General features: G+C 43.0%; 1 protein-coding gene across 1 annotated transcript in view; it reads left to right on the forward strand.

The window, feature by feature from the left end:
• Positions 1-23,958, forward strand: part of LOC127581248 (uncharacterized) — a 195,530-nt gene that overhangs the window by 109,971 nt on the left and 61,601 nt on the right. Inside the window, exon 9 of the mRNA XM_052035449.1 lies at positions 4,513-4,652. Coding sequence (XP_051891409.1) covers positions 4,513-4,652 — 140 coding nt within the window. The remainder of the gene's footprint in view (positions 1-4,512; positions 4,653-23,958) is intronic.

The raw sequence follows: 23,958 nt of genomic DNA on the forward strand, positions 1-23,958 counted from the left end.
AAGGATGTACTGATGTTGGGGAGGGTTCAGAAGAGATTTATGAGGATGATTCCCGGAATGAAAGGGCTTACTTATGATGAGTGTTTGTCAGCTCTTGGATTGTACTCATTGGAGTACAGAAGAATGAGAGGGGACCTCATAGAAACATTTAGAATGTTGAAAGGACTGGACAGAGTAGATGTGGTTGAGCTGTTTCCCTTGGTGGGTAACTCCAGGACTAGAGGGCACAATCTTAGAATTAGAGGGTACCGGTTTAAAACTGAAATGAGGAGAAATTTCTTTAGCCAGAGAGTAATAAAATTATGGAATTCTTTGCCAAGTACAGCTGTGGAGGCCCAATCATTGGGGGCGTTTAAGGAGAAGATAGATAGGTATCTAATTTGTCAAGGTATCAAGGGATATGGGGATAAGGCCGGAATTTGGGGCTAGATAGGAATAGTTTTTAGTTTAGCTCATGGAGCAGACTCGATGGGCCGAATGGCTTACTTGTGCTCCTTTGTCTTGTGATCTGTGTGATCTTGTGATACAGGTTTATAAGTTTGAGAAGCATAAATAGCATAGACAGCCAGTATCTTTTTCCCAGGGTCAAAATGTCCAATACAAGAGAACATGCATTTAAGGTGAGAGGGGGTAGTTCAAAGGAGATGTGCAGGGCAAGTGTTTTTTTTATACAGAGAGTGGTGGGTGCCTGGAATGCACTGCCGGGGGTGCTGGTGGATACATATATGATAGAGGCATTTAAGAAGCTCTTAGATAGGCACATGAATGTGCTGAGATTGGAGGGATATGGACATTGTGTAGGTAGAAGGCATTAGTTTAGTTTGACATTTAATTACTAATCTAACTGTTGCTGTGTTGTACTATACTGTTCTGTGTTCAATGTAGGCAAAAGCCTTGCTTCTTCCATCTACTCAGAGGGCACATCTACCAGCAGTGGTATTTAACAATGCTGACCATAAAAACATAAGAAAAAGTAACAGGAGTGGTCCATGTGGTTTCTCAGATCCACTATGCCATTCAATAAGAGCATGATGCATTTGGTCTTTGTGTCAGCTCCATGGAACCATAGAACACTACAGCACAGAAAACAGGCCATTCGGCCCTTCTAGTCTGTGCTGAAACGTTATTCCGCTAGTCCCATTTACCTGCACCCAGTTCATAACCCTCCAGACCTCTCCCATCCATGTATCTATCCAATTTACTCTTAAAACTCGAGTGAGCCCGCATTTATTATATCAGATGGCAGCCCGTTCCATACTCCCACCACTCTTTAAGTGAAGAAGTTCCCACTAATGTTCCCCCTAAACTTTTCCCCTTTCACCCTAAAGCCATGTCCTCTCGTACTTATCTCTCCTAATCCAGGTGGAAAGAGCCTACTCGCATTAACTCTGTCTATACCCCTCATAATTTTGTAAACCTCTATCAAATCTCCCCTCATTCTTCCGCGATCCAAGGAATAAAGTCCTAACCTGTTCAATCTTTCCCTGTAATTCAACTCCTGAAGACCCGGCAACATTCTAGTAAATCTCCTCTGCACTCTTCCAATCTGACAAATATCCTTCCTATAGTTAGGTTACCAGAACTGTACACAATACTCCAAATTTGGCCTCACCAATGTCTTATACAACCTCACCATAACATCCAAATCCTATACTCAATACTTTGATTCATGAATGCCAGGATGCCAAAAGTTTTTTTTACAACCCTGTCTACCTGTGACGCCACTTTCCTCCCTATTCCCCATATCCTTTGACCTTCCTTTAAATCAAAAAATCACATTTTTTCCATAGCTCTCCAGGGTAGAGAATTCCTCCTCATTTCTGTCTAAAGCTGTGTAGGATGTTCAAAAAGTATTGAATAATCCCTTCCCCTCCAGCCCACCACAGCCATTTCGTCCCCCTCCCCATCCAGGTTCCATCTACCTACTATCCACACATTTCACCGAAGGATCTTACCCCCCCCCCCCCCCCCGCTTGATGAAGAGTCCAGTCCTGATGAAGGGTCTCAGCCTGAAACATCAACTGTTTATTTCCCTCCATAGATGCTGCCTGACCTGCTGAGTTCCTCCAGCACTTTTTGTGCATTGCTCTAGATTCCAGCATCTGCAGAATTGCTTGTCTCCCCCTCCTCCATCTGATTCCATTTGCCCTTTACCTGTCCTTTAACAGTTTCCATTATCACCTTCCGTACTTAACAGATTCCAGCACTGGTAGCCTTGGTGTTCCTGCTTATCACCTTCCAGCAGTTGTCTCCACCTTCACCCTCGTCCTCCCATACCCACTTTCATTCTGCCTTTTTATTCCTTGTCTGCTTCCACCTATCACCTACCTACCTCTGTCTCCCAATTCTATCCCTGTCCCTCCCCCACCTGGCTCCATCTGCCCATTATCCTTCACCCCTTCTCCATCCACCTCTCACCTATTAGCCCCTATCTCACCCCTTCCCCCTCCTCTCTGTTACTGGCTAGCTTCCCTCTCCAATCTCATTCCTGATGCAGAGTATTGAGCAGAAACATCAACAGTTCTTTTCCCCCCTACAGATGCTGCTTAACCCACTGAGTTCTTCCAGCAGTTTGTTTTTGCTTGGAATAATTAATTAGTAGTTGAACTGATGTATTTTGGAAAGAGAAATGTTAAGGTGTTATAAAATTTGACAAAAATTCAAAGAAAACATAGGAATAAATAAACAGTGGATTTTATACATAAACCTTTGAAGGTGGCAAGATAAGTCGATAATCCTAAAAAAGGCAAATTGATCCCTGGGCTTTATAAGTGGAGATTTGAGGCCTTAAAACATTAAGTGTAGGAGACTGAGAGGTATCATCTTTTGAGATGTATGAAATCAAGAGGGGCATAGATAGGGTGAATACACTCAGTATTTTTCCCAGGGTTTGAGAATCAAGAACTAGAAATCAAAGGTTTATGGTGAGAGGGGAAAGATTTAATCAGAACTTGAGCAGCAACTTTTTTACACAGCAGGTGGTACGTATGTATATGGAATGAGCTACCAGAGTAAGTGGTTAAGCCAGGTACAAAAGCAACTTTTAAAAGACAGTTGGACAGGTAAGTGATAGAAGGATGTGGGTCAAAAACAGGCAAATGAGACCAGCTTGAATGGGCATCTTGTTCGGGACGGACCAGTTGGCCAAAGGGCCTGTTTCCATGCTGTATGACTCTATGACTCTTATTAAAGTTGTACTAAACTGGGTAGGCTCCTGCTTGTTTTGATGAAGAGTCATTGACCTGAAATGTTAATTGTGTTTCTCAACATGATCTTCTGAGTATTTCTAGTGCTTTCTATTCTCAATTCAGTGTTTATTGTTTCCAGGTCTGGGCACCATACTTTGGGAAGAATAGAGAGAAAGCAGAGGAAATTTATTAGAAAATGAATTGGCCAGAAATTTATGGCAAAGGAGGCCATTTGGCTGATTGTATCCATGCTGTGGAAATAATGAGCTGTTTGGCTGATTCCCACAACCCACTCTCAGTTTGTAACATTGTTAGTTACAGCACAACCATCTAGTTTTAAATCTGTTGAGGATTTCTGCCTCAGAACCACTTTTTGGGCACCTGACCACTCCTGAAGATACAATGCTGCAGTTTTCTTCCTTATTATTAACCATATTGGTAATTTTCATATCATTTGTAAAATCTTGATCAGAGCCACTGCAATTAAATCTAAATCATTCATGAAAGCTTCTAAGATAATAATGATACTTGGAATAAAATACTTTAGGTAAGCGGAGACCAGAAAATCTAAGATTGATACCCTTTCACAAGGGTTATGGAAAGATTCGGTGGAGATTTTCATAACTATTAAAGTGTTTCCATTGATCATAATGAGAGGACATTCATAAAGGGGGAGTTGGAGGATTTGCTTTCATATCTAGTTAATTGACACAAATTCACAACAGAAAATTAATTCTTCAATAATAAATTTATCTATTGTTCTTAAACTCCAAGAAGTGATATTAATTCCCAGCAGTAAATAATGTTCCAAATCCAGTCTTCATCTTATCTTGCTATGTGCAAACTCATCAGTTTAAAAATGAATCACATATTTTACTTATTTTTTTGCCAAGCTACATTTACCAGCTAAAAAATAATACATTTGGAGCTGTTTTGATCCTATAACCCAACCATTATTTCATCAGTCGTAAACCAAAAACCATTCAGCTATTTTAGTAATGGTCATAATTCATGGTAGTGTAGCGTAATGCTATTACAGCACCAGAGACCTGGGTTCAATTCCGGCCACTGTCTGTAAGGAGTTTGTATGTTCTCCCCGTGTCTGCGTGGGTTTCCTCCGGGTGCTCTGGTTTCCTCCCACATTCCAAAGACATACAGGTTAGGAAGTTGTGAGCATGTTATGTTAGCGCCGGAAGCATGGTGACACTTGCGGGCTGCCCTCAGAACACTCTACGCAAAAGATGCATTTCACTGTGTATTTCGATGTACATGTAACTAATAAAAGATATCTTATCTTATCTGAAAGACCTGATTGTGTTTATAGGATACCTGAACATGGAAACCATGCTGTATGTTTGGGATCAGCACATCATTGGCATGGATCATCCTTCCTACAACTGTCTCCCAGTGTTCTGCTTGGCCTTCATTCTTTTACTACGAGAATATTTACAAATTTGTAAAACGGTATGTAAGAATTATGTCAGCTGCTCAGTTTCTAAGTAGTGGCCTTAAGAAATTGTTTACAAAATGTCACCTTGACATTATTGGGTTATGTATCAGTCTCATACACACAATGGAGTAAACTTTCTGAAGAATTCTCCAGACCTTCCAGAGAAATATAAAAGAGCCCTCCATGTCACTTCTGCTAATCCTCTGAAGGATTATTTTTGTTGTTCATTACACAATGAAGGTGTAACTGGAAAGGCAAGTACTGATTCTCCAATCTTAATGCAATTGTGGAAGTAATAGAGTCATAGAGTTATAAAGTTATACAGAACAGAAATAGGCCCTTCAACCCGACTCGTCCATGCTAACAAAGGTGCCTACCTGAGCATTCTCATTCGTATATGTGACAAACAACACAGCACCAATCCCTGCAGAACACCACTCGTTACGGACTTCCAGTCAGAAAGACAACCCTCTGCCACCACCCTCTGCCTCCTATCACTATGTCAGTTTTGGATCCAATTTGCCAAAACACCATGGATCTCATGTGCCCAAACTTTCTGTATCAACCTACCATGTGGAACCTTGTCAAAAGCCTTGCTAAAGTCCATGTATACCACATCTATTGCCTTGCTTTCATTAATTTTTTTAGTAATCTCCTCGAAAAACTCAAACGGATTTGTGAGGCAGGATTTCCTATGCACAAAACCATGCTGACTCCCCCTAATCAGACTCTGAATTTCCAAGTGATCACAAGCCCCATCCCTAAGAATTTTTTCCAAGAGTTTCCATACCACTGATGTAAGGCTCATCAGCCTATAATTTCCTGGCTTATCCCCCCCGCTGTTCTTGAATATGGGAAGATTAGCTACCCATCATTCTTCTGGTACCTCAACCATAGCTAAAGACAATGCAAAAATCTCCACCAGAGCCACAGCTATCTCTCCCTTGCTTCCCATAACACACTGGGATAGATTTCATCAGGCCCTGGGTATTTGTCCATCTTAATGTGCATCAACATCTTTCACACTTCCTCCTTCTTGATGTACACATGTTCTAGACTATCAGTGTACAGCTCTGCTGACTCTCTGTCCTCCCCATCCTTCTCCCTGATGTATACTGACATGGCATTCATTCAGGACACCATGCATTTATCCTGGCTCTACAGAAAAATCTCCCTCTTGTTCCCTGAGGGGGCCTACTCTTTCCCTGGCTATCCTCATGCTTCTAATATGTTTATAAAAGGTTTTGGAATTCTCTTTAATTCTGTTGACCGGGACCATTTTATATCTCCTTTTTGTCCTCCTAACTGCTTTCTTAAGATCTCTCCTGTATCCTCTATAAACCTCAAAAGATTCATGATGGCAATTTCCCACATTGGACATAGCTTCCTTCTTTTTCCTGATTAAACCATTTGTTAGCCAAGGTTCCATAATCCTACCATTACAGAGACATGCTGACTCTGAACTCTTACTTTTTCATTTTTAAACACTTACTTATTGGATGTTGTTTTTCCCTCTAGCAGCTGCTCCCAATCTATTTTTGCCAGGTTCTGTCTTGTACTGTTAAGGCCAGCCCTTCCCCAATTTAAGACCTTATGCTTTTCCATGACAACCTTAAAGCTTAACGAGTTGTGGCCACTGTTTGTGATTCACAAGGAGTTCCTCTACAGCCACTTACACCACTTGCCAATCCTCATTCATTAAAGTATCAAGTATAGCCTTTTCCCCAGTAGAACTCACGACATACTGCTTTAAAAAACCCTTCCTGGGTGCATTTAACAAATTCCAGCTCATCTAAGCCCCTTACACTAAGGCAATCCCAGTCAATTTTGGGAAAGCTAAAATCACCCACTACAACAACCCTATTGCTTATATGTTAATGATTTTGATGAAAATGTTGGGTGGAGTAAATAATGGGCAGGCATGGTAGTATAGCGATAAGCATAATGCTATTACAGCGCCAGCGACCCGGGTTCAATTCCGGCCACTGTCTGTAAGGAGTTTGTACATTTTCCCATGTCTGCATGGGTTTCCTCTGGGTGCTCAGGTTTCCTCCCACATTCCAAAGATGTACAGGTTAGGAAGTTGTGGGCATGCTATGTTGGCACCAGAAGCGTGGCAACACTTGTGGGCTGCCCCTTGAACACTCTACGCAAAAGATGCATTTCACTGAGTGTTTCGATGTACATGTGACCATAAGACCATAAGATCATAAGACAAAGGAGCAGAAGTCAGCAGTTTGGCCCATCGGGTCTGCTCCGCCATTCTATCAGGAGCTGATCCATTCTCCCATTTAGCCCCACTCCCCTGCCTTCTCACCATAACCTTTGATGCCCTGGCTACTCAATCTCTGCCTTAAATACACCCAATGACTTTGCCTCCACAGCCGCCTGTGGCAACAAATTCCATAGATTCACCACTCTCTGGCTAAAGAAATTTCTCTGCATCTCTGTTCTGAATGGGCACCCTTCGATCCTGAAGTCGTGCCCTCTTGTACTAGACTCCCCTACCAATGGAAACAACTTTGCCACATCTACTCTGTCCAGGCCTTTTAAGATTCGAAATGTTTCTATGAGGTCCCTCCTCATTCTTCTGAACTCCAAGGAGTACAGCCCAAAAGCTGTCAAACGTTCCTCATATGTTAACCCTCTCATTCCTGGAATCATTCTAGTGAATCTTCTCTGAACCGTCTCCAATGTCAGCATATCCTTTCTCAAATAAGGAGCCCGAAACTGCACACAGTACTCCAAGTGAGGTCTTACCAATGCCTTATAGAGCCTCAACATCACATCCCTGCTTTTATATTCTATTCCTCTAGAAATGAATGCCAACATTGCATTTGCCTTCTTCACCACTGACTCAACCTGCAGGTTAATTTTTAGGGTATCCTGCACAAGGACTCCCAAGTCCCTTTGCATCTCTGAATTTTGAATTTTCTCCCTATTTAAATAATAGTCTGCCCGTTTATTTCTTCTACCAAAGTGAATGACCATACACTTTCCAACATTGTATTTTATTTGCCACTTCTTTGCCCATTCTCCTAGTCTTTCCAAGTCTCTCTGCAGGCTCTCCGTTTCCTCAACACTACCCGCCCCTCCACCTATTTTTGTATCATCGGCAAACTTAGCCACAAAGCCATTTATTCCATAATCCAAATCATTGATATACAACATAAAAAGAAGCAGCCCCAACACGGACCCCTGCAGAACACCACTGGTAAATGGCAGCCAACCAGAATGGGATCCCTTTATTCCCACTCTCTGTTTCCTGCCAATCAGCCAATGCTCTATCCATGCTTGTAACTTTCCTGTAATTCCATGGGCTCTTGGTTAGCAGCCTCATGTGCGGCACCTTGTCAAAGGCCTTCTGAAAATCCAAATACACAACATCCACTGCATCTCCTTTGTCTAGCCTGCTTGTAATTTCCTCAAAAAATTGCAATAGGTTTGTCAGGCAGGATTTTCCTTTAAAGAAACCATGCTGGGTTCAGCCTATCTTGTCATGTGCCTCCAGGTACTCCGTAACCTCATCCTTGATAATCGACTCCAACAACTTGTGGCTGAGACGTTGGTGCAGGAGGGAGGGTTTTAGATTTCTGGATCATTGGGATCTCTTCTCGGGAAGGTGGGACCTGTACAGAGAGGACGGGCTACGCCCGAACCAGAAGCGGGCCAATATCCTTGCGGCTAGGTTTGCTAGGGTGGTTCGGGAGGGTTTAAACTAGTTTGTGAGGGGGAAGGGAACCGGAGGAGTAGGTCAGAGGAAGAAGGGGATGGGGGAAAGTTAGATCAAACAGGTAGAGAGGCTTTGGGGAAGGAGAAGCAGAATACAGGCTATAAAAGTAGTAAGGTAGATGGACTGAAGTGTGTTTACTTAAATGCAAGAAGTGTCAAGAATAAGGGAGATGAACTGAGGGCTTGGATAAGTATGGGGGACTATGATATTGTGGCTATTACTGAGACGTGGCTGACGTCAGGGCAGGAGTGGATATTGAATATTCCTGGTTTTCGGTGTTTTAAGAGGGATAGGGAAGGGGGGAGAAGAGGAAGAGGGGTGGCAATACTGGTCAGGGACACCGTTACGGCTATGGAAAGGATGGATGTTGTAGAAGGATCATCCCTAGAGTCCGTATGGGTGGAAGTAAGGAACGAGAAAGGAGCAGTTACTCTACTAGGAGTATTCTATAGGCCCCCTGGTAGCGGTAGAGATATAGAGGAGCAGATTGGCAGGCAGTGTTTGGAGAGAAGGAAAAATAACAGGGTTGTTATAATGGGAGTCTTCAACTTCCCAAATATAGACTGGAACCTGCTTAGTGCCAAAGGTTTAGATGGGATGGAATGTGTTAAATGTGTCCAGGAGGGATTCCTGATGCAGTATGTCGACAGGCCGAATAGAGGGAATGCCATGCCAGATCTAGTTTTAGGAAATGAACCGGGACAGGTGAAGGATCTATTGGTGGGAGAGCATTTGGGGGACAGTGACCTTTAAAATTGTCATGGACAGGGACAGGTGCAGAGAGGACAAGAAGATATTTAACTGAGGAAGGGCGAACTATGAGGCTATAAGGAGAGAACTTGGGAGTGTAAATTGGGATGTCCTTTTTGAAGGAAAATGTACCATGGAGATGTGGTCGATGTTCAGGGATCTTATGCAAGATGTTAGGGATAAATATGTCCCGGTCAGGCGGAGAAGGAATGGCAGGGTGAAGGAACCGTGGGTGACGAGAGAGGTGGTACGAATAGTTAGGGAGAAGAAGGTAGCATACATAAGGTATAAGCAGCAAGGTTCAGACAGGGCCCATGAGGAATATAGAGTAATGAGGAAGGAACTTAAGAAAGGGCTGAGGAGAGCTAGAAGGGGACATGAAAAGGCGTTGGCTAGTGGGGTTAAGGAAAATCCCAAGGCTTTTTTCACCTACGTGAAGGGTAGGAGGATGGCTAGGGTAAAGGTAGGTCCGATTAAAGACAAAGGTGGGAGAATGTGCCTGGAGGCGGCGGAAGTGGGAGAAGTTCTCAATGACTACTTCTCTTCGGTATTCACCAAGGAGAGGAGTCTTGATGACGCGGAAGGGAGTGCTGGTAAGGGTAATGTTCTCGAGGTTGTAGATATCAAGAGAGAGAATGTGTTGAAGTTGTTAAATAATATCAAGACAGATAAATCTCCGGGGCCTGACGGGATTTTCCCCAGGCTGCTTCGAGAAGCTGGGGAGGAGATTGCTGAACCGCTGGTAAGGATCTTTGAGTCCTCGTTGTCCACGGGGATGGTGCCGGAGGATTGGAGGGTTGCAAATGTTGTCCCCTTGTTCAAAAAAGGTAGTAGGGATAGTCCAAGGAATTACAGACTGGTGAGCCTTACGTCTGTGGTGGGTAAGCTGTTAGAAAGGATTCTAAGGGATAGGATCTATGAACACCTAGAGAATCATGGACTGATTAGGGACAGCCAGCATGGCTTTGTGAAGGGAAGATCTTGCCTCACAAGCCTGATAGAGTTCTTTGAGGAGGTGACCAGGAAGATTGATGAGGGTAGTGCAGTGGATGTGGTCTATATGGATTTTAGTAAGGCGGTTGATAAGGTTCCTCATGGTAGGCTTCTTCAGAAGGTCAGAGGCTAAGGGATCCAGGGAAGCTTGGCTGTGTGGATTAGGAATTGGCTTGCTTGTAGAAAGCAGAGGGTTGTGGTGGAAGGAGTGCCCTCGGATTGGAGGGCAGTGACTAGTGGTGTCCCACAGGGATCGGTTCTGGGACCTCTACTTTTTGTAATATTTATAGATGACTTAGATGAGGGGGTGGAAGGCTGGGTTAGTAAGTTTGCGGATGACACTAAGATCAGCGGTGTTGTGGATAGTGTGGAGGGCTGTCAGAACTTACAGAGGGATATTGATAGGATGCAGAGCTGGGCTGACAAGTGGCAGATGGAGTTCAATCCGGAGAAGTGTGAGGTGGTACACTTTGGAAGGACAAACTTCAGGGCAGAGTACAAGGTAAATTGCAAGGTACTTGGCAGTGTAGAGGAGCAGAGGGATCTGGGGGTTCATATTCACAGTTCACTGAAAGTTGCCTCACAGGTGGATAGAGCAGTTAAGAAGGCCTATGGGATGTTAGCTTTCATAAATCGTGGGATTGAGTTTAAGAGCCGCGAAGTGATGATGCAGCTTTACAAAACTCTAGTTAGACCACACTTGGAGTACTATTTTGTCACGAACCAGCAACAAAAGAAACACACTGAGCATGATTCAGTGTTAAAAACTATTTTATTAATCACTACTTATGATAATATGTAAAATAAAAGTAAAAATGTTAGTATGTTAGAATTCAAGAATGTTAAACCTCGAACGTTAACCCCAAAACTAAACTCGTCGTGTGTGTGTGTGACAAAGTCCAAAACTCCCAGTTCCTGAATGGTTCTTAAAGTTCAGTTCCGCAAGCCATAAGGTGAAACATGAGCAAGGGCTTCTTCAACAACCACCGTTGTCTGAAGATAAGATGTAGATGTAGAAAAACATAGAGAGAGTACATACGAAATCCAAATGTTCCACGATGGAACCCAAACGACACTTCAGTGTTTACTCGGTAGTGACTTCCTCACCCCGAAAAGCATCCGAACCGTGGTCGTCCACACACAAATACCTGTTTCCTTCTACAGGTCAGCAACAAAGTGAACTCCACCAGATTACTTCCAACTTCCATACATGGATTTCAGTGGCAAACACAGTTATTGTTTCTCATCCATCGATAGAGAAAACAAGCAGGCTGGTGTCTCTCTCCCTTCTCTCTCTCTCTTCTTCTTCTTCTTCTGACTTCTTCAACAACGTCATTACGTTCTTTATCTTCTATTGACGTAAGCACGCCCCACACACACACATACACACACTCTCTATCTTAAAGGGACTTTCACTGAGTCCATAACACCTCCCACCTAAAAAAAAAATTTTCCCAAGAAAATTTTAACCGCGCATAGAGTTAGTAATGTTAATAATTATCATGCTACACAACTACAGACTATCAGATTAGTACAGATACATGTTTCCCATTTAACATCGGGAAAGACAATCAGCAATCACATTATCTTTGCCTTTAATGTGAGTTATCATGAGATCAAACTCTTGCAAAATTAAACTCCAGTTTAACAGCCTTCTGTTCTTGTTTTTGACTCGGCTCAGAAACACCAATGGGTTATGATCTGTATACACAGTCAATGGTTTCTGAGCGGTGCAAACATATACACTGAAATGTTGCAAGGCTAAAACAAGCGACAGTAATTCTTTCTCTATGGTGGAATAATTCTTTTGATGCTCATTAAATTTCTTTGAAAAGTAAGCTACAGGATGGTCAATATCATCAAGGTCACCCTTCTGCAACAACACAGCTCCTGCAGCTTCATCACTGGCATCTACTGCTAATGAAAATGGCTTTTCAAAGTCAGGTGTTTTGAGCACAGGATGGTAGCATAAAATGGCTTTCAGCTTCTCAAATGCTTCTTGACAAGAATCTGTCCAAACAAACTTTACTCCCTTCTTCTGAAGATTAGTTAGGGAAAGAGCAATATCAGCAAAATTTTTACAAAATTTTCGGTAATATCCAACCATTCCCAAAAATCTTCTAACAGTCCTCGTACCTGTGGGAATAGGGAACTCAGATATTGCTTGAACTTTTGCCTGAACAGGAGCTTGCTTGCCTTGACCTACAACATAACCAAGATACGTCACAGTGGCATGGCCAAATTCACTTTTAGCCAAGTTAACTGTAAGGTTAGCCTTGGAAAGTCTTTCAAACAACATTTCTAACGCAGAGATGTGATCTTCCCAAGTATCATTCCCAGTCACTAAGTCGTCAATGTAGGCATCTGTATGTTTTAACCCATGAATCACTGAATTAATCATTCTTTGAAATGTTGCCGGAGCATTTTTCATTCCAAATGGCAAAACATTGTATTCATACAATCCAGAAGGGGTTACAAAGGCTGAAATTTCCCTTCCTCTATCTGTTAATGGAACACACCAGTACCCTTTTAATAGGTCAATCTTTGTAAGAAATTTTGCCTTTCCCACTCTGTCTATGCAATCATCCACTCTAGGAATAGGGTAAGCATCTGACTTTGTTACAGCATTCACTTTCCTGTAATCTGTGCAAAATCTAACAGTTCCATCAGGTTTAGGTACAATAACACAGGGCGAACTCCAATTTGAAGTAGAATGTCTAATAATATCATTTTCCAACATGTATTTTATTTCCTGATGTCACGAACCAGCAACAAAAGAAACACACTGAGCATGATTCAGTGTTAAAAACTATTTTATTAATCACTACTTATGATAATATGTAAAATAAAAGTAAAAATGTTAGTATGTTAGAATTCAAGAATGTTAAACCTCGAACGTTAACCCCAAAACTAAACTCGTCGTGTGTGTGTGTGACAAAGTCCAAAACTCCCAGTTCCTGAATGGTTCTTAAAGTTCAGTTCCGCAAGCCATAAGGTGAAACATGAGCAAGGGCTTCTTCAACAACCACCGTTGTCTGAAGATAAGATGTAGATGTAGAAAAACATAGAGAGAGTACATACGAAATCCAAATGTTCCACGATGGAACCCAAACGACACTTCAGTGTTTACTCGGTAGTGACTTCCTCACCCCGAAAAGCATCCGAACCGTGGTCGTCCACACACAAATACCTGTTTCCTTCTACAGGTCAGCAACAAAGTGAACTCCACCGGATTACTTCCAACTTCCATACATGGATTTCAGTGGCAAACACAGTTATTGTTTCTCATCCATCGATAGAGAAAACAAGCAGGCTGGTGTCTCTCTCCCTTCTCTCTCTCTCTTCTTCTTCTTCTTCTGACTTCTTCAACAACGTCATTACGTTCTTTATCTTCTATTGACGTAAGCACGCCCCACACACACACATACACACACTCTCTATCTTAAAGGGACTTTCACTGAGTCCATAACACTGATCAACAAGTTTACTTTTTTCCACATTCATTCGATATGGGTGTTGTTTGATTGGTTTTGCATCCCCAACATCAACATCATGGGTAATTATCGATGTTCTGTTTGGAACATCTGGGAACAGATTTTTAAATTTTAAAATTAATTCTCTCATCTGTTGTTTTTGTGAAACTTGTAAATGGTCCAACTTCGTTTCAAGGTTCTCCATGATATTTTGGTTTTTCAGTTTCGATGGAACAATATTTGGTCTAAATTGGCCTTCCTCAACATCAACATCAGGCATTCTAGAAACAACCTTTTCACCATCCACCAAGGCCACAACTGAATCCCTCTCATAATAAGGTTTTAGCATGTTTACGTGACAGAGTTGTGTTTTCTTGCGTCTATCTGGTGTTTTGATTATATATGTTAGATCAGTCACTCGAGATTCAATAACATAGGGTCCAGAAAAACGAGCTTGCAAGGGATTATTTTGGCTAGGGAAAAATACCAACACCTTTTGCCCCACTGCGAATGTCCTAGGCCGAGCACGTCTATCAAAATATGTCTTCATTCTTATCTGGCTTGTTTTCAAATTCTCTCTCGCTAGCTGGCAGACTCTCTCCAACCGAGTTTTAAATTTTTGGACATAGTCCAACAGACTCAAGTGAACTTCCTCATTAACCCATTGCTCTCTCAACAACTCCAAAGGTCCTCTCACCCTATGTCCAAACACAAGCTCAAACGGACTAAATCCGATTGACTCCTGGATCGATTCTCTAACGGCAAACAAAAGTAAATGGATACCTTCGTCCCAATCCTTGGTGTTTTCAAAGCAATAAGTCTTTAGCATATTTTTGAGAGTAGAATGAAATCTCTCCAGAGCTCCTTGAGATTCTGGGTGATATGCAGATGATACAATCTGCTTTGCTCCCAGCTCATAGACTATTTGTTGAAAAATTTTTGACATAAAATTACTACCTTGATCAGATTGGATTTCTTTTGGCAAACCAAACAAGGTAAAAAATTTTACAAGAGCCTTTGACACCGTCTTGGCCTTAATATTTCTAAGGGGTATTGCCTCTGGAAATCTAGAAGTGGCACACATGATGGTTAACAAATACTGATTTCCAGTCTTAGACTTTGGTAAGGGGCCAACACAGTCCACAATCACCTTCGAAAAGGGTTCACCAAAAGCAGGAATTGGTTTCAAAGGAGCCACAGGGGGTTTTTGATTTGGTTTACCTACCATCTGACATGTGTGGCAGGTTCGACAAAACATCACCACATCTTTTCTCAAACCAGGCCAATAGAATTGTTTCAAGATCTTCCCTACAGTTTTATTCACACCAAAATGACCACCCAAAGGCATACTATGGGCCAGGTTTAAAATCTCATCCCTATAAACCTTTGGAACAACAACCTGATGAATAACTTCCCAATCCTCATTAACAGGAACATGAGGAGGTCTCCATTTCCTCATTAACACTCCATTTTTTGACATAGTATCCAGTTGGCATCTTTTCAATCTCCTCACATGAGAGTGCTTTTTCTTTCAATTCTGTCAACTCAGGGTCCTTTGTCTGTTCCACCATAAAATCCTTCCTCGACAAAGACAAATCTTTAAATTCAGGCTCACTATAAGGATGTTGATCCTCCAATGAAGACAGAAAAGTCTCAGATAAGGCATCATAATTTTCTTCCTGTTTAGGACTGTCACAAGGAACTACATCAGACTGCACCGGACTGTCTGTCTTGGCTAATTCTTTAGCTCTAGCTCGAGTCACCGCACATGATGGGTAAACATCTGAATCATCCTCAGACTCATCAATCCTTGGTTTGGTTGTTAACCGTACCACAGGATCACTTTCTCCATTTGCAAGGTCATTTCCCAATAACAAAGAAACTCCTTCCACTGGCAAACTAGGTCTTATCCCTATCTCGACTGGTCCTTCTACGAACTTTGACTTTAAAATCACCCTGTGAAAAGGGACAGACATGGTCTCACCTGTAACGCCTCGTACTAGATTTACTTCACCAGTGTCACTTTCTTCACCAAAATTTAAAACACTGTCCAGCAAGAGAGATTGACTAGCCCCAGTATCTCTAAGAATTTTCACTGGCACCTGGGGTGACTCATCATTCAGTGAAACAAAACCCTCTGATACATACGAACGGAATTCTTTTCTCACCTCCTCCAACTTTTCCGCTTTTCCCTCTTGCAAGGACTGATCTTTAACAGCATCTCCTAAACCTTTTTTGATTTTTAATTGCCTGAAAACAAGCATTGGGCCCAGCTTCCTTCTTTTTCTTCAAAAGGGCACAATTAGATATCACGTGGCCAGGTTTCCTACAGTAATAACAAGTACGCTCAACAGATTTCTCCAGCCCTGGCTTCTTTTCATCTTTTCCTTTTTGATTACCTCCCAATTTACTCTCCGGTTTCCCTGGATTGTCTTTGTAACTCTTTTGAAAGGTTTTAGGTTGTCCCCATTTGGATTTATGGGTTAAAGCATAATCATCTGCCAACCTAGCAGTTTCTTGTAAAGTTTCCACTGCCTTTTCATTTAAATATGTTGTTAATTCAGCTGGAACACATCTTTTAAAGTCTTCCACTAGTATCAATTCTGTCAATTTATCATAATCCCCATCTACATTTTTAGCCAGGCACCATCGTTCAAAACATATTCTCTTTCCATTGGCAAATTCCATATGTCTGATCTGCAGATTTCCTCAAGTCTCTGAATTTTTGTCTATAAGCCTCAGGGACCAATTCATAGGCCTTCAAAATAGCTTGTTTTACCTTGGTATAATCAGCTGCATCCTCAACAGACAAAGCAGAATAAGCTTTTTGAGCTTTACCTTTAATCACACTCTGTACCATAAGAGCCCATCCTTTCCTTGGCCAGTTTGAACTCACAGCAACCTTTTCAAAATGTTGGAAATACTGATCAACCTGATCTTCTTCAAACGGAGGGACTAATCGAACCTCCCTGCTGGCTGAAAAACCATCATCAGAATCAGATTCCGAACTCCTACGCTTCATTTGTAACTCATGCTGCCTCTGTTTCTCCTTCTCCTCACTATCCAGCTCCATCTTCTTCAATTCCATCTGCTTCATTGCTAGATCAGCCTCTATCTTCATCTGAGTTAGCTTTTGTTCGGCCTCTAGTTTCTTTTGTTCGGCCTCTAATCTCTTTTCCTCTCGTTCAGCTTCTATCTTTAACTGGGTTTGTTCTCGTTCAGCTTCTATCTTTAACTGGGTTTGTTCTCGTTCAGCTTCTATCTTTAACTGGGTTTGCTCTCGTTCAGCCTCTATCTTTGCCAGCTGCACCTGTGCCTCAGAAATTGCTATTTCACTGCCAGGAAACTGTTTTAACACTTCCTTCTCAAACACCTTCTTTTCCACATAATGGCCAGCTATCAGTCTCTGAATATCTGCCTTTCTCATAGACTGCTTTACTTCTGTAAGGTTTAGCCTTGTAGCAATCTTTATCAAATCATCCTTTTTCGCCACCTCCAATCCCTTTTGGGTTGGTGACTCCAAAAATGCCTTAATATCCATTGCTGCTGGTTTCCACACACACAAGCCAATTAAAAAGAATTTATCAGACCTCCCTCAAAATCTTTGGATTGAATCTCGAACAAATCTCGTCAATCTGGGGTACAATCCCAGACGACACTCGTTAACCTTGGGAACTATCCCGGACGAGCCCCCAATTTTGTCACGAACCAGCAACAAAAGAAACACACTGAGCATGATTCAGTGTTAAAAACTATTTTATTAATCACTACTTATGATAATATGTAAAATAAAAGTAAAAATGTTAGTATGTTAGAATTCAAGAATGTTAAACCTCGAACGTTAACCCCAAAACTAAACTCGTCGTGTGTGTGTGTGACAAAGTCCAAAACTCCCAGTTCCTGAATGGTTCTTAAAGTTCAGTTCCGCAAGCCATAAGGTGAAACATGAGCAAGGGCTTCTTCAACAACCACCGTTGTCTGAAGATAAGATGTAGATGTAGAAAAACATAGAGAGAGTACATACGAAATCCAAATGTTCCACGATGGAACCCAAACGACACTTCAGTGTTTACTCGGTAGTGACTTCCTCACCCCGAAAAGCATCCGAACCGTGGTCGTCCACACACAAATACCTGTTTCCTTCTACAGGTCAGCAACAAAGTGAACTCCACCGGATTACTTCCAACTTCCATACATGGATTTCAGTGGCAAACACAGTTATTGTTTCTCATCCATCGATAGAGAAAACAAGCAGGCTGGTGTCTCTCTCCCTTCTCTCTCTCTCTTCTTCTTCTTCTTCTGACTTCTTCAACAACGTCATTACGTTCTTTATCTTCTATTGACGTAAGCACGCCCCACACACACACATACACACACTCTCTATCTTAAAGGGACTTTCACTGAGTCCATAACAGTGTTCAGTTTTGGTCGCTGCATTATAGGAAGGATGTGGAGGCGTTGGAGAGGGTGCAGAGGAGATTTACCAGGATGCTGCCTGGATTAGAGCGTATGGAATATGAGCACAGGCTTAAGGTGCTAGGGCTTTATTCACTGGAAAGGAGGAGGATGAGAGGAGACATGATGGAGGTACATAAAACATTGAGAGGAACAGATAGAGTAGACAGCCAGTGCCTCCTTCCCAGGGCACCAATGCTCAAGACGAGGGGGCATGGCTTTAAGGTTATGGGTGGGAGGTTCAGGGGAGATGTCAGGGGGAGGTTTTTCACCCAGAGAGTGGTTGGTGCATGGAATGCACTGCCTGGGGTGGTGGTGGAGGCAGATACATTGGACAGGTTCAAGAGTTTATTGGATAGGCACATGGAGGAATGTGAGATATGCGGGAGGAAAGGGTTAGATAGTGTGAGGGTGGTTTGATGGATGGCACAACATGGTGGGCCGAAGGACCTGTTTTGTGCTGTATGGCTCTATGGTTCTAACTTCCCAACCACCGATGTCAGGCTAACAGGTCTATAATTTCCTTTTTGCTGCCTCGCACCCTTCTTAAATAGCGGAGTGACATTTGCAATTTTCCAGTCCTCCAGAACCATGCCAGAATCTATTGATTCTTGAAAGATCATTACTAAAGCCTCCGCAATCTCTACAGCTACTTCCTTCAGAACACGAAGGTGCATTCCATCTGGTCCGGGAGATTTATCTACCCTTAGACCATTCAGCTTCCTGAGTACCTTCTCTGTTGTAATTGTGACTGCACACACTTCTCTTCCCTGACACCCTCGAGTGTCTGGTATACTGCTGATGTCTTCCTCAGTGAAGACTGATGCAAAATACTCATTCAGCTCCTCTGTCATCTCCTTGTCTCCCATTACAATTTCTCCAGTGTCGTTTCATATCGGTCCTATATCTACTCTCGCCTGTCTTTTACTCTTTATATACTTGAAAAAGCTTTAGTATCCTCTTTGATGTTATTTGCTAGCTTCCTTTCATAGTTCATCTTTTCCTTCCTGACGACCTTCTTAGTTGCCTTTTGTAAGTTTTCAAAAGCTTCCCAATCCTCTATCTTCCCACTAATTTTTGCTTCCTTGTATGCCCTCTTCTTTGCTTTTACTTTGGCTTTGGCTTCTCTTGTCAGCCACGGTTGTGTCCTTTTTCCATTCGAAAATATCTTCTTTTTTGGAATATATCTGTCTTGCACTTTCCTCACTTCTCGCAGGAACTCCAGCCATTTCTGCTCTGCCGTCCTTCGCATTAGTGTCCCTTTCCAGTCAACTTTGGCCAGTTCCTATGTCATGCCACTCTAATTTCTTTTACTCCACTGAAATACCGACACATCAGATTTCGGCTTCTCCTTCTCAAATTTCAAAGTGAACTCAATCATGTTGTGATCACTGCCTCCTGAGGGTTCCTTCACCTTAAGCTCTCTAATCACCTCTGGTTCATTACACAATACCCAATCCAGTACAGCTGATCCCCTAGTGGGCTCAACAGCAAGCTGTTCTAAAAAGCCATCTCGTAGACATTCTACAAATTCTCTCTCTTGAGATCCAGTACCAACTGGATTTTCCCAATCCACAATTATCATAACATTGCCCTTCTGACAAGCCTTTTTTATTTCCTGTTGTAATTTGTAATCCACATCACGGCAGCTGTTTGGAGGCCTGTATATAACGGCCATTAGGGTCCTTTTACCCTTGCGATTTCTTAACTCAACCCATAAAGATTCTACACCTTCCGATCCTATGTCATCTCTTTCTAATGATTTAATATTATTTCTTACCAGCAAAGCCATGCCACCCCCTCTGCCTACCTGCCTATCCTTCCGATACACCATGTATCCTTGGACGTTCAGCTCCCAATGACATCCACCCTTTAGCCACGTCTCAGTGATGGCCACAACATCATACCTGCCGATCTGTAACTCATATTTCAAGATCATCCACCTTATTTCTTATGCTGCGTGCATTTAAGTATAATACTTTAAGTGCAGTATTTGGTACTTTTTGCTTTGATTGCACTGCAACTCTATTGCACTGCAACTCATCCCACTGGTTGCAAATTTGCCGCATCACCTGCTTATCCTTCCTGTCATCTTTACTGCGCGCTATCTTTGATTTATTACTGTTTTCCCCTTCCTCAGCTCTCTCACTCCGGTTCCCATCCCCCTGCCAAAATAGTTTAAACCCTCCCTAACAGCTCTATTAAACCTGCCCGCTTGGATATTGGTCCCCTTTGGGTTCAGGTGTAACCCGTTCTTTTTGTACAGATCATACCTCCCCCAGAAGAGATCCCAATCATCCAAGAATCTGAAGCCCTTCTCCCTGCACCAGTCTCTCAGCCACACATTCATCTGCCTGATCCTACTGTTCTTGCCCTCGTTAGCACGTGGCACAGGCAGCAATCCTGAGATTACTACCCTGGAGGCCCTGCTTCTCAGCTTCCTTCCTAGCTCCCTGTATTCTCTCTTCAGGTCCTCCTCCCTATTTCTACCTATGTCATTGGTACCAACATGTCCCAAGACTTCTGGCTGCTCGCCCTCTCCCTTCAGAATACTTTGGATCTGATCCGAGACATCCCGTACCCTGGCAACTGGGAGGCAACACACCATGCGGGTGTCTCTATCAGGCTTACAGAATCTTGTGTCCGTTCCCTTCACTATGGAATTCCCTATGCCTACCGCATTCCTCTTCTCCCTCCTTCCCTTCTGCACAACAGAGCCAGGCTCAGTGCCAGAGACCCGTTTACCGTGGCCGTCCTCTGTCAGGTCATCCCCCTCAACAGCATCCAAAACGGTATACTGATTGCTGAGGGGGACGGTCACAGGGGTGCTCTCCACTATATGGGCATTTCCCTCTCCTGACAGTCACCCAGTTATCTGACTCCTGTAGCCTAGGGATGACCACCTCCCTATAGCTCATGTCTATCACCTCCTCACTTTCTCTAACAAGCTGTAGGTCATTAAGCTGCAGCTCCAGTTCCCTAACATGGTCTCTAAGGAGCTGCATCTTGGCGCACCTGGCGCAGATGCGGCCATCGGGGAGGCTGGAAGTCTTCCAGGATTCTCACATCTGACACCCTGAACAAAGCACTAACCCTGAAGACATGCCACCTAATTCTACAAAGAATGTAACAAGGAAAATGAAGTCAACTTACCCACTTACCTCGCCTCTTGCCTGTTCTCACCAAAGCCTGTTGAGCCAAAGCCTTACCACTCTGACTTTGACCACTCCGACAATGGACGCTCCACAATGGCCGCTCCACTTTGCACAACCTCCTTTTTATTGGCCCTTCTTAATTCTGCAAGAAAAAAAAAGCCCGTGAAAACACACGAAACCCACGAGCTTTTTAATCAGTTAGCCCGTACCTGTGAGGGACCCACTGCTCCTCCGTCTCTCTGGGCCAATTCTGCACGAAAAAGCCTGCGAAAACAGAGAATCTTTTTAAACAGTTAGCCCGTACATATGAGGGACCTGCTGCTCCTCCATCTCTCTGGGCCAATTCTGCAAGAAAAATAGAAATATCTGACTAATAAAGATATCTTATCTTAATTTTGCAGATGACACTGAAATTCATGGCGTAGCGATAGTGAAGAAGGTTACAAGATGATCTAGATCAGATGGGAAAGTGGGCAAGGGAATGGCAGTGCAATTGGGGAAGTTAAACCAGGGCAAGACATACACAGTGAATGGCAGGGCTTTGGGGAGTATTGTTGAACAGAGAAACCTTGAGGTATAAGTATGTAGTTCCCTGAAAGTGGCAACGCAGGACACAGGGTGGTGTAGAAAGTATTGGTATTGGTTTATTATTGTCACTTGTACCTGAGGTACAGTGAAAAACTTGTCTTACAAACCGATCATCGGGTCAATTCATTACACAGTGCAGGTACATTGAGTTAGTACAGAGTGAGAACGATTATAGTAAAGGTAATGAGTAGATCTGTAGAGAGCAGTTTGCAACATGTCACCACGCTCTGGTGCCATCAGCGGCTGAGGCATTGAGTATAAGCATTGGGATATTGTGTAACAGTTGTACAAAACATTGGTTGTACCCTACTTGGAGTATTGTGTAGTTTTGCTTGCCAGAGTACAAAAAGGACATGATTAAGCTAGAGCAGTTGCAGAAAAGATTCACAAGGATGTTGCCTGGATTAGAACATAGAACATTACAGCACAGTACAGGCCCTTCGGCCCTCGATGTTGTGCCAACATTTTATCCTGCTCAAAGATCTATCTAACCCTCCCCTCCCACATACCCCTCCATTTCCTATCATTCATGTGGCTATCTAAGTCTTTTACATGTCCCTAATGTATCTGCCTCCAGCACCTCTGCCAGCTGTGCATTCCATGCATCCACCACTCTCTGTGTAAAAAAACTTACCTCTGACATCCCCCCTATACCTTCCTCCAAATACTTAAAATGATGCCCCCTTGTGTTAGCCATTTTTGCCTTGGGAGAAAGTCTCTGACTGTCCACTCGATCTGTGCCTCTTATCATCTTGTACATCTCTATCAAGTCACCTCTCATCCTCCTTCGCTCCAAAGAGAAAAGCCCTAGCTCACTCAACCTATCCTCATAAGACATGCTCTCCAATCCAGGCAGCATCCTGGTAAATCTCCTCTGCACCCTCTCTAAAGTTTCCACATCCTTCCTATAATGAGGTGACCAGAACTGAACACAATACTAATGGTCTAACTAATAGAGCTACAACATTACCTCATGGCTCTTGAACTCAATACCCTGACAAATGAAGGCCAACGCACCCTATTCCTTCTTAACAACCCTATCAACCTGTGTGGCAATCTTGAGGCATCTATGGACGTGGACCCCAAGATCCCTCTGCTCCTGCCATTAAGAGTCCTGCCATTAACCTTGTATTCTGCCTTCAAATTCGATCTCCCGAAGTGTATCACTTCACATTTTTCCTGGTTTAACTCCATCTGCCACTTCTCAGCCCAGCTCTGCATCCTATCAATGTCCTGTTGTAACCTCCAGCAATCTTCTACACTATCCACAACACCACCAACCTTTGTGTCGTCTGCAAACTTACTAACCCACTCTTCCATATCCTCATCCAAGTCATTGATAAAAATCACAAAGATCTGGGGTCCCAGAACAGATCCCTGTGGAACACCACTGGTCACCAACCTCCAGTCAGAATACGCTCCATCTACAACCACCCTCTGTCTTCTATGGGTGAGCTAATTCTGAATCCTGAATTCTGAATTGGAGGGCTTGAATTATAAGGAGAGATTGGATAGGCTGGAGCAAGGGTGGCTGAGAGGTGACGTGATAGAGGTATATAAAATTTATGAGAGGAATACATAGGTTAGAGAGCCAGTGTCTGTTTCCCATGGTAGGTGTGTCTAAAACTAGAGGGCACAGGTTTAGGCTGGGGGGAGAAGGTTTAAAGGGGATCTGAGGCATGAATTTTTCACACAGAGAGTAGTTGATATCTGGAATGAGCTGCTATTGGGACTGGTGGAGGCAGGAAGAGTAACAACATTTAAGAGGCATCTGGACAGGTACTTGAATGAGCAAGGCATAGAGGGATGTAGAATTATTGCAGGCAAGTGGGATTAGTATAGATAGGCTTGATGGTTGGCATAGATGCAGTGGACTGAAGGGCCTGTTTCTATGTCGTACAACTCTATGACTCTAACTCTGTCATTTTGTCATGCTCAGGACTTTGACAGGTTTACGAACTATTACATATTCTCCGCATTAATACTCCAACACACATTTAATTCCCTATTTTTAGATGTTACACAGTACAGGTTATGGCAGGGTTCCGTTCCTACAAACTGCTTGTAAACTGAACAGTTTGCAATTCGGAAATGCGGCCGTGAGCTGAGTTCCCACACAGCAGAAGATACCTGCAGCCCCACAGCAGCCGGCAAATCCATACCACCAGTCTCC

Source organism: Pristis pectinata, chromosome 21, assembly GCF_009764475.1.
Source record: "Pristis pectinata isolate sPriPec2 chromosome 21, sPriPec2.1.pri, whole genome shotgun sequence".
In the NCBI taxonomy this organism is placed as follows: Eukaryota; Metazoa; Chordata; class Chondrichthyes; order Rhinopristiformes; family Pristidae; genus Pristis; species Pristis pectinata.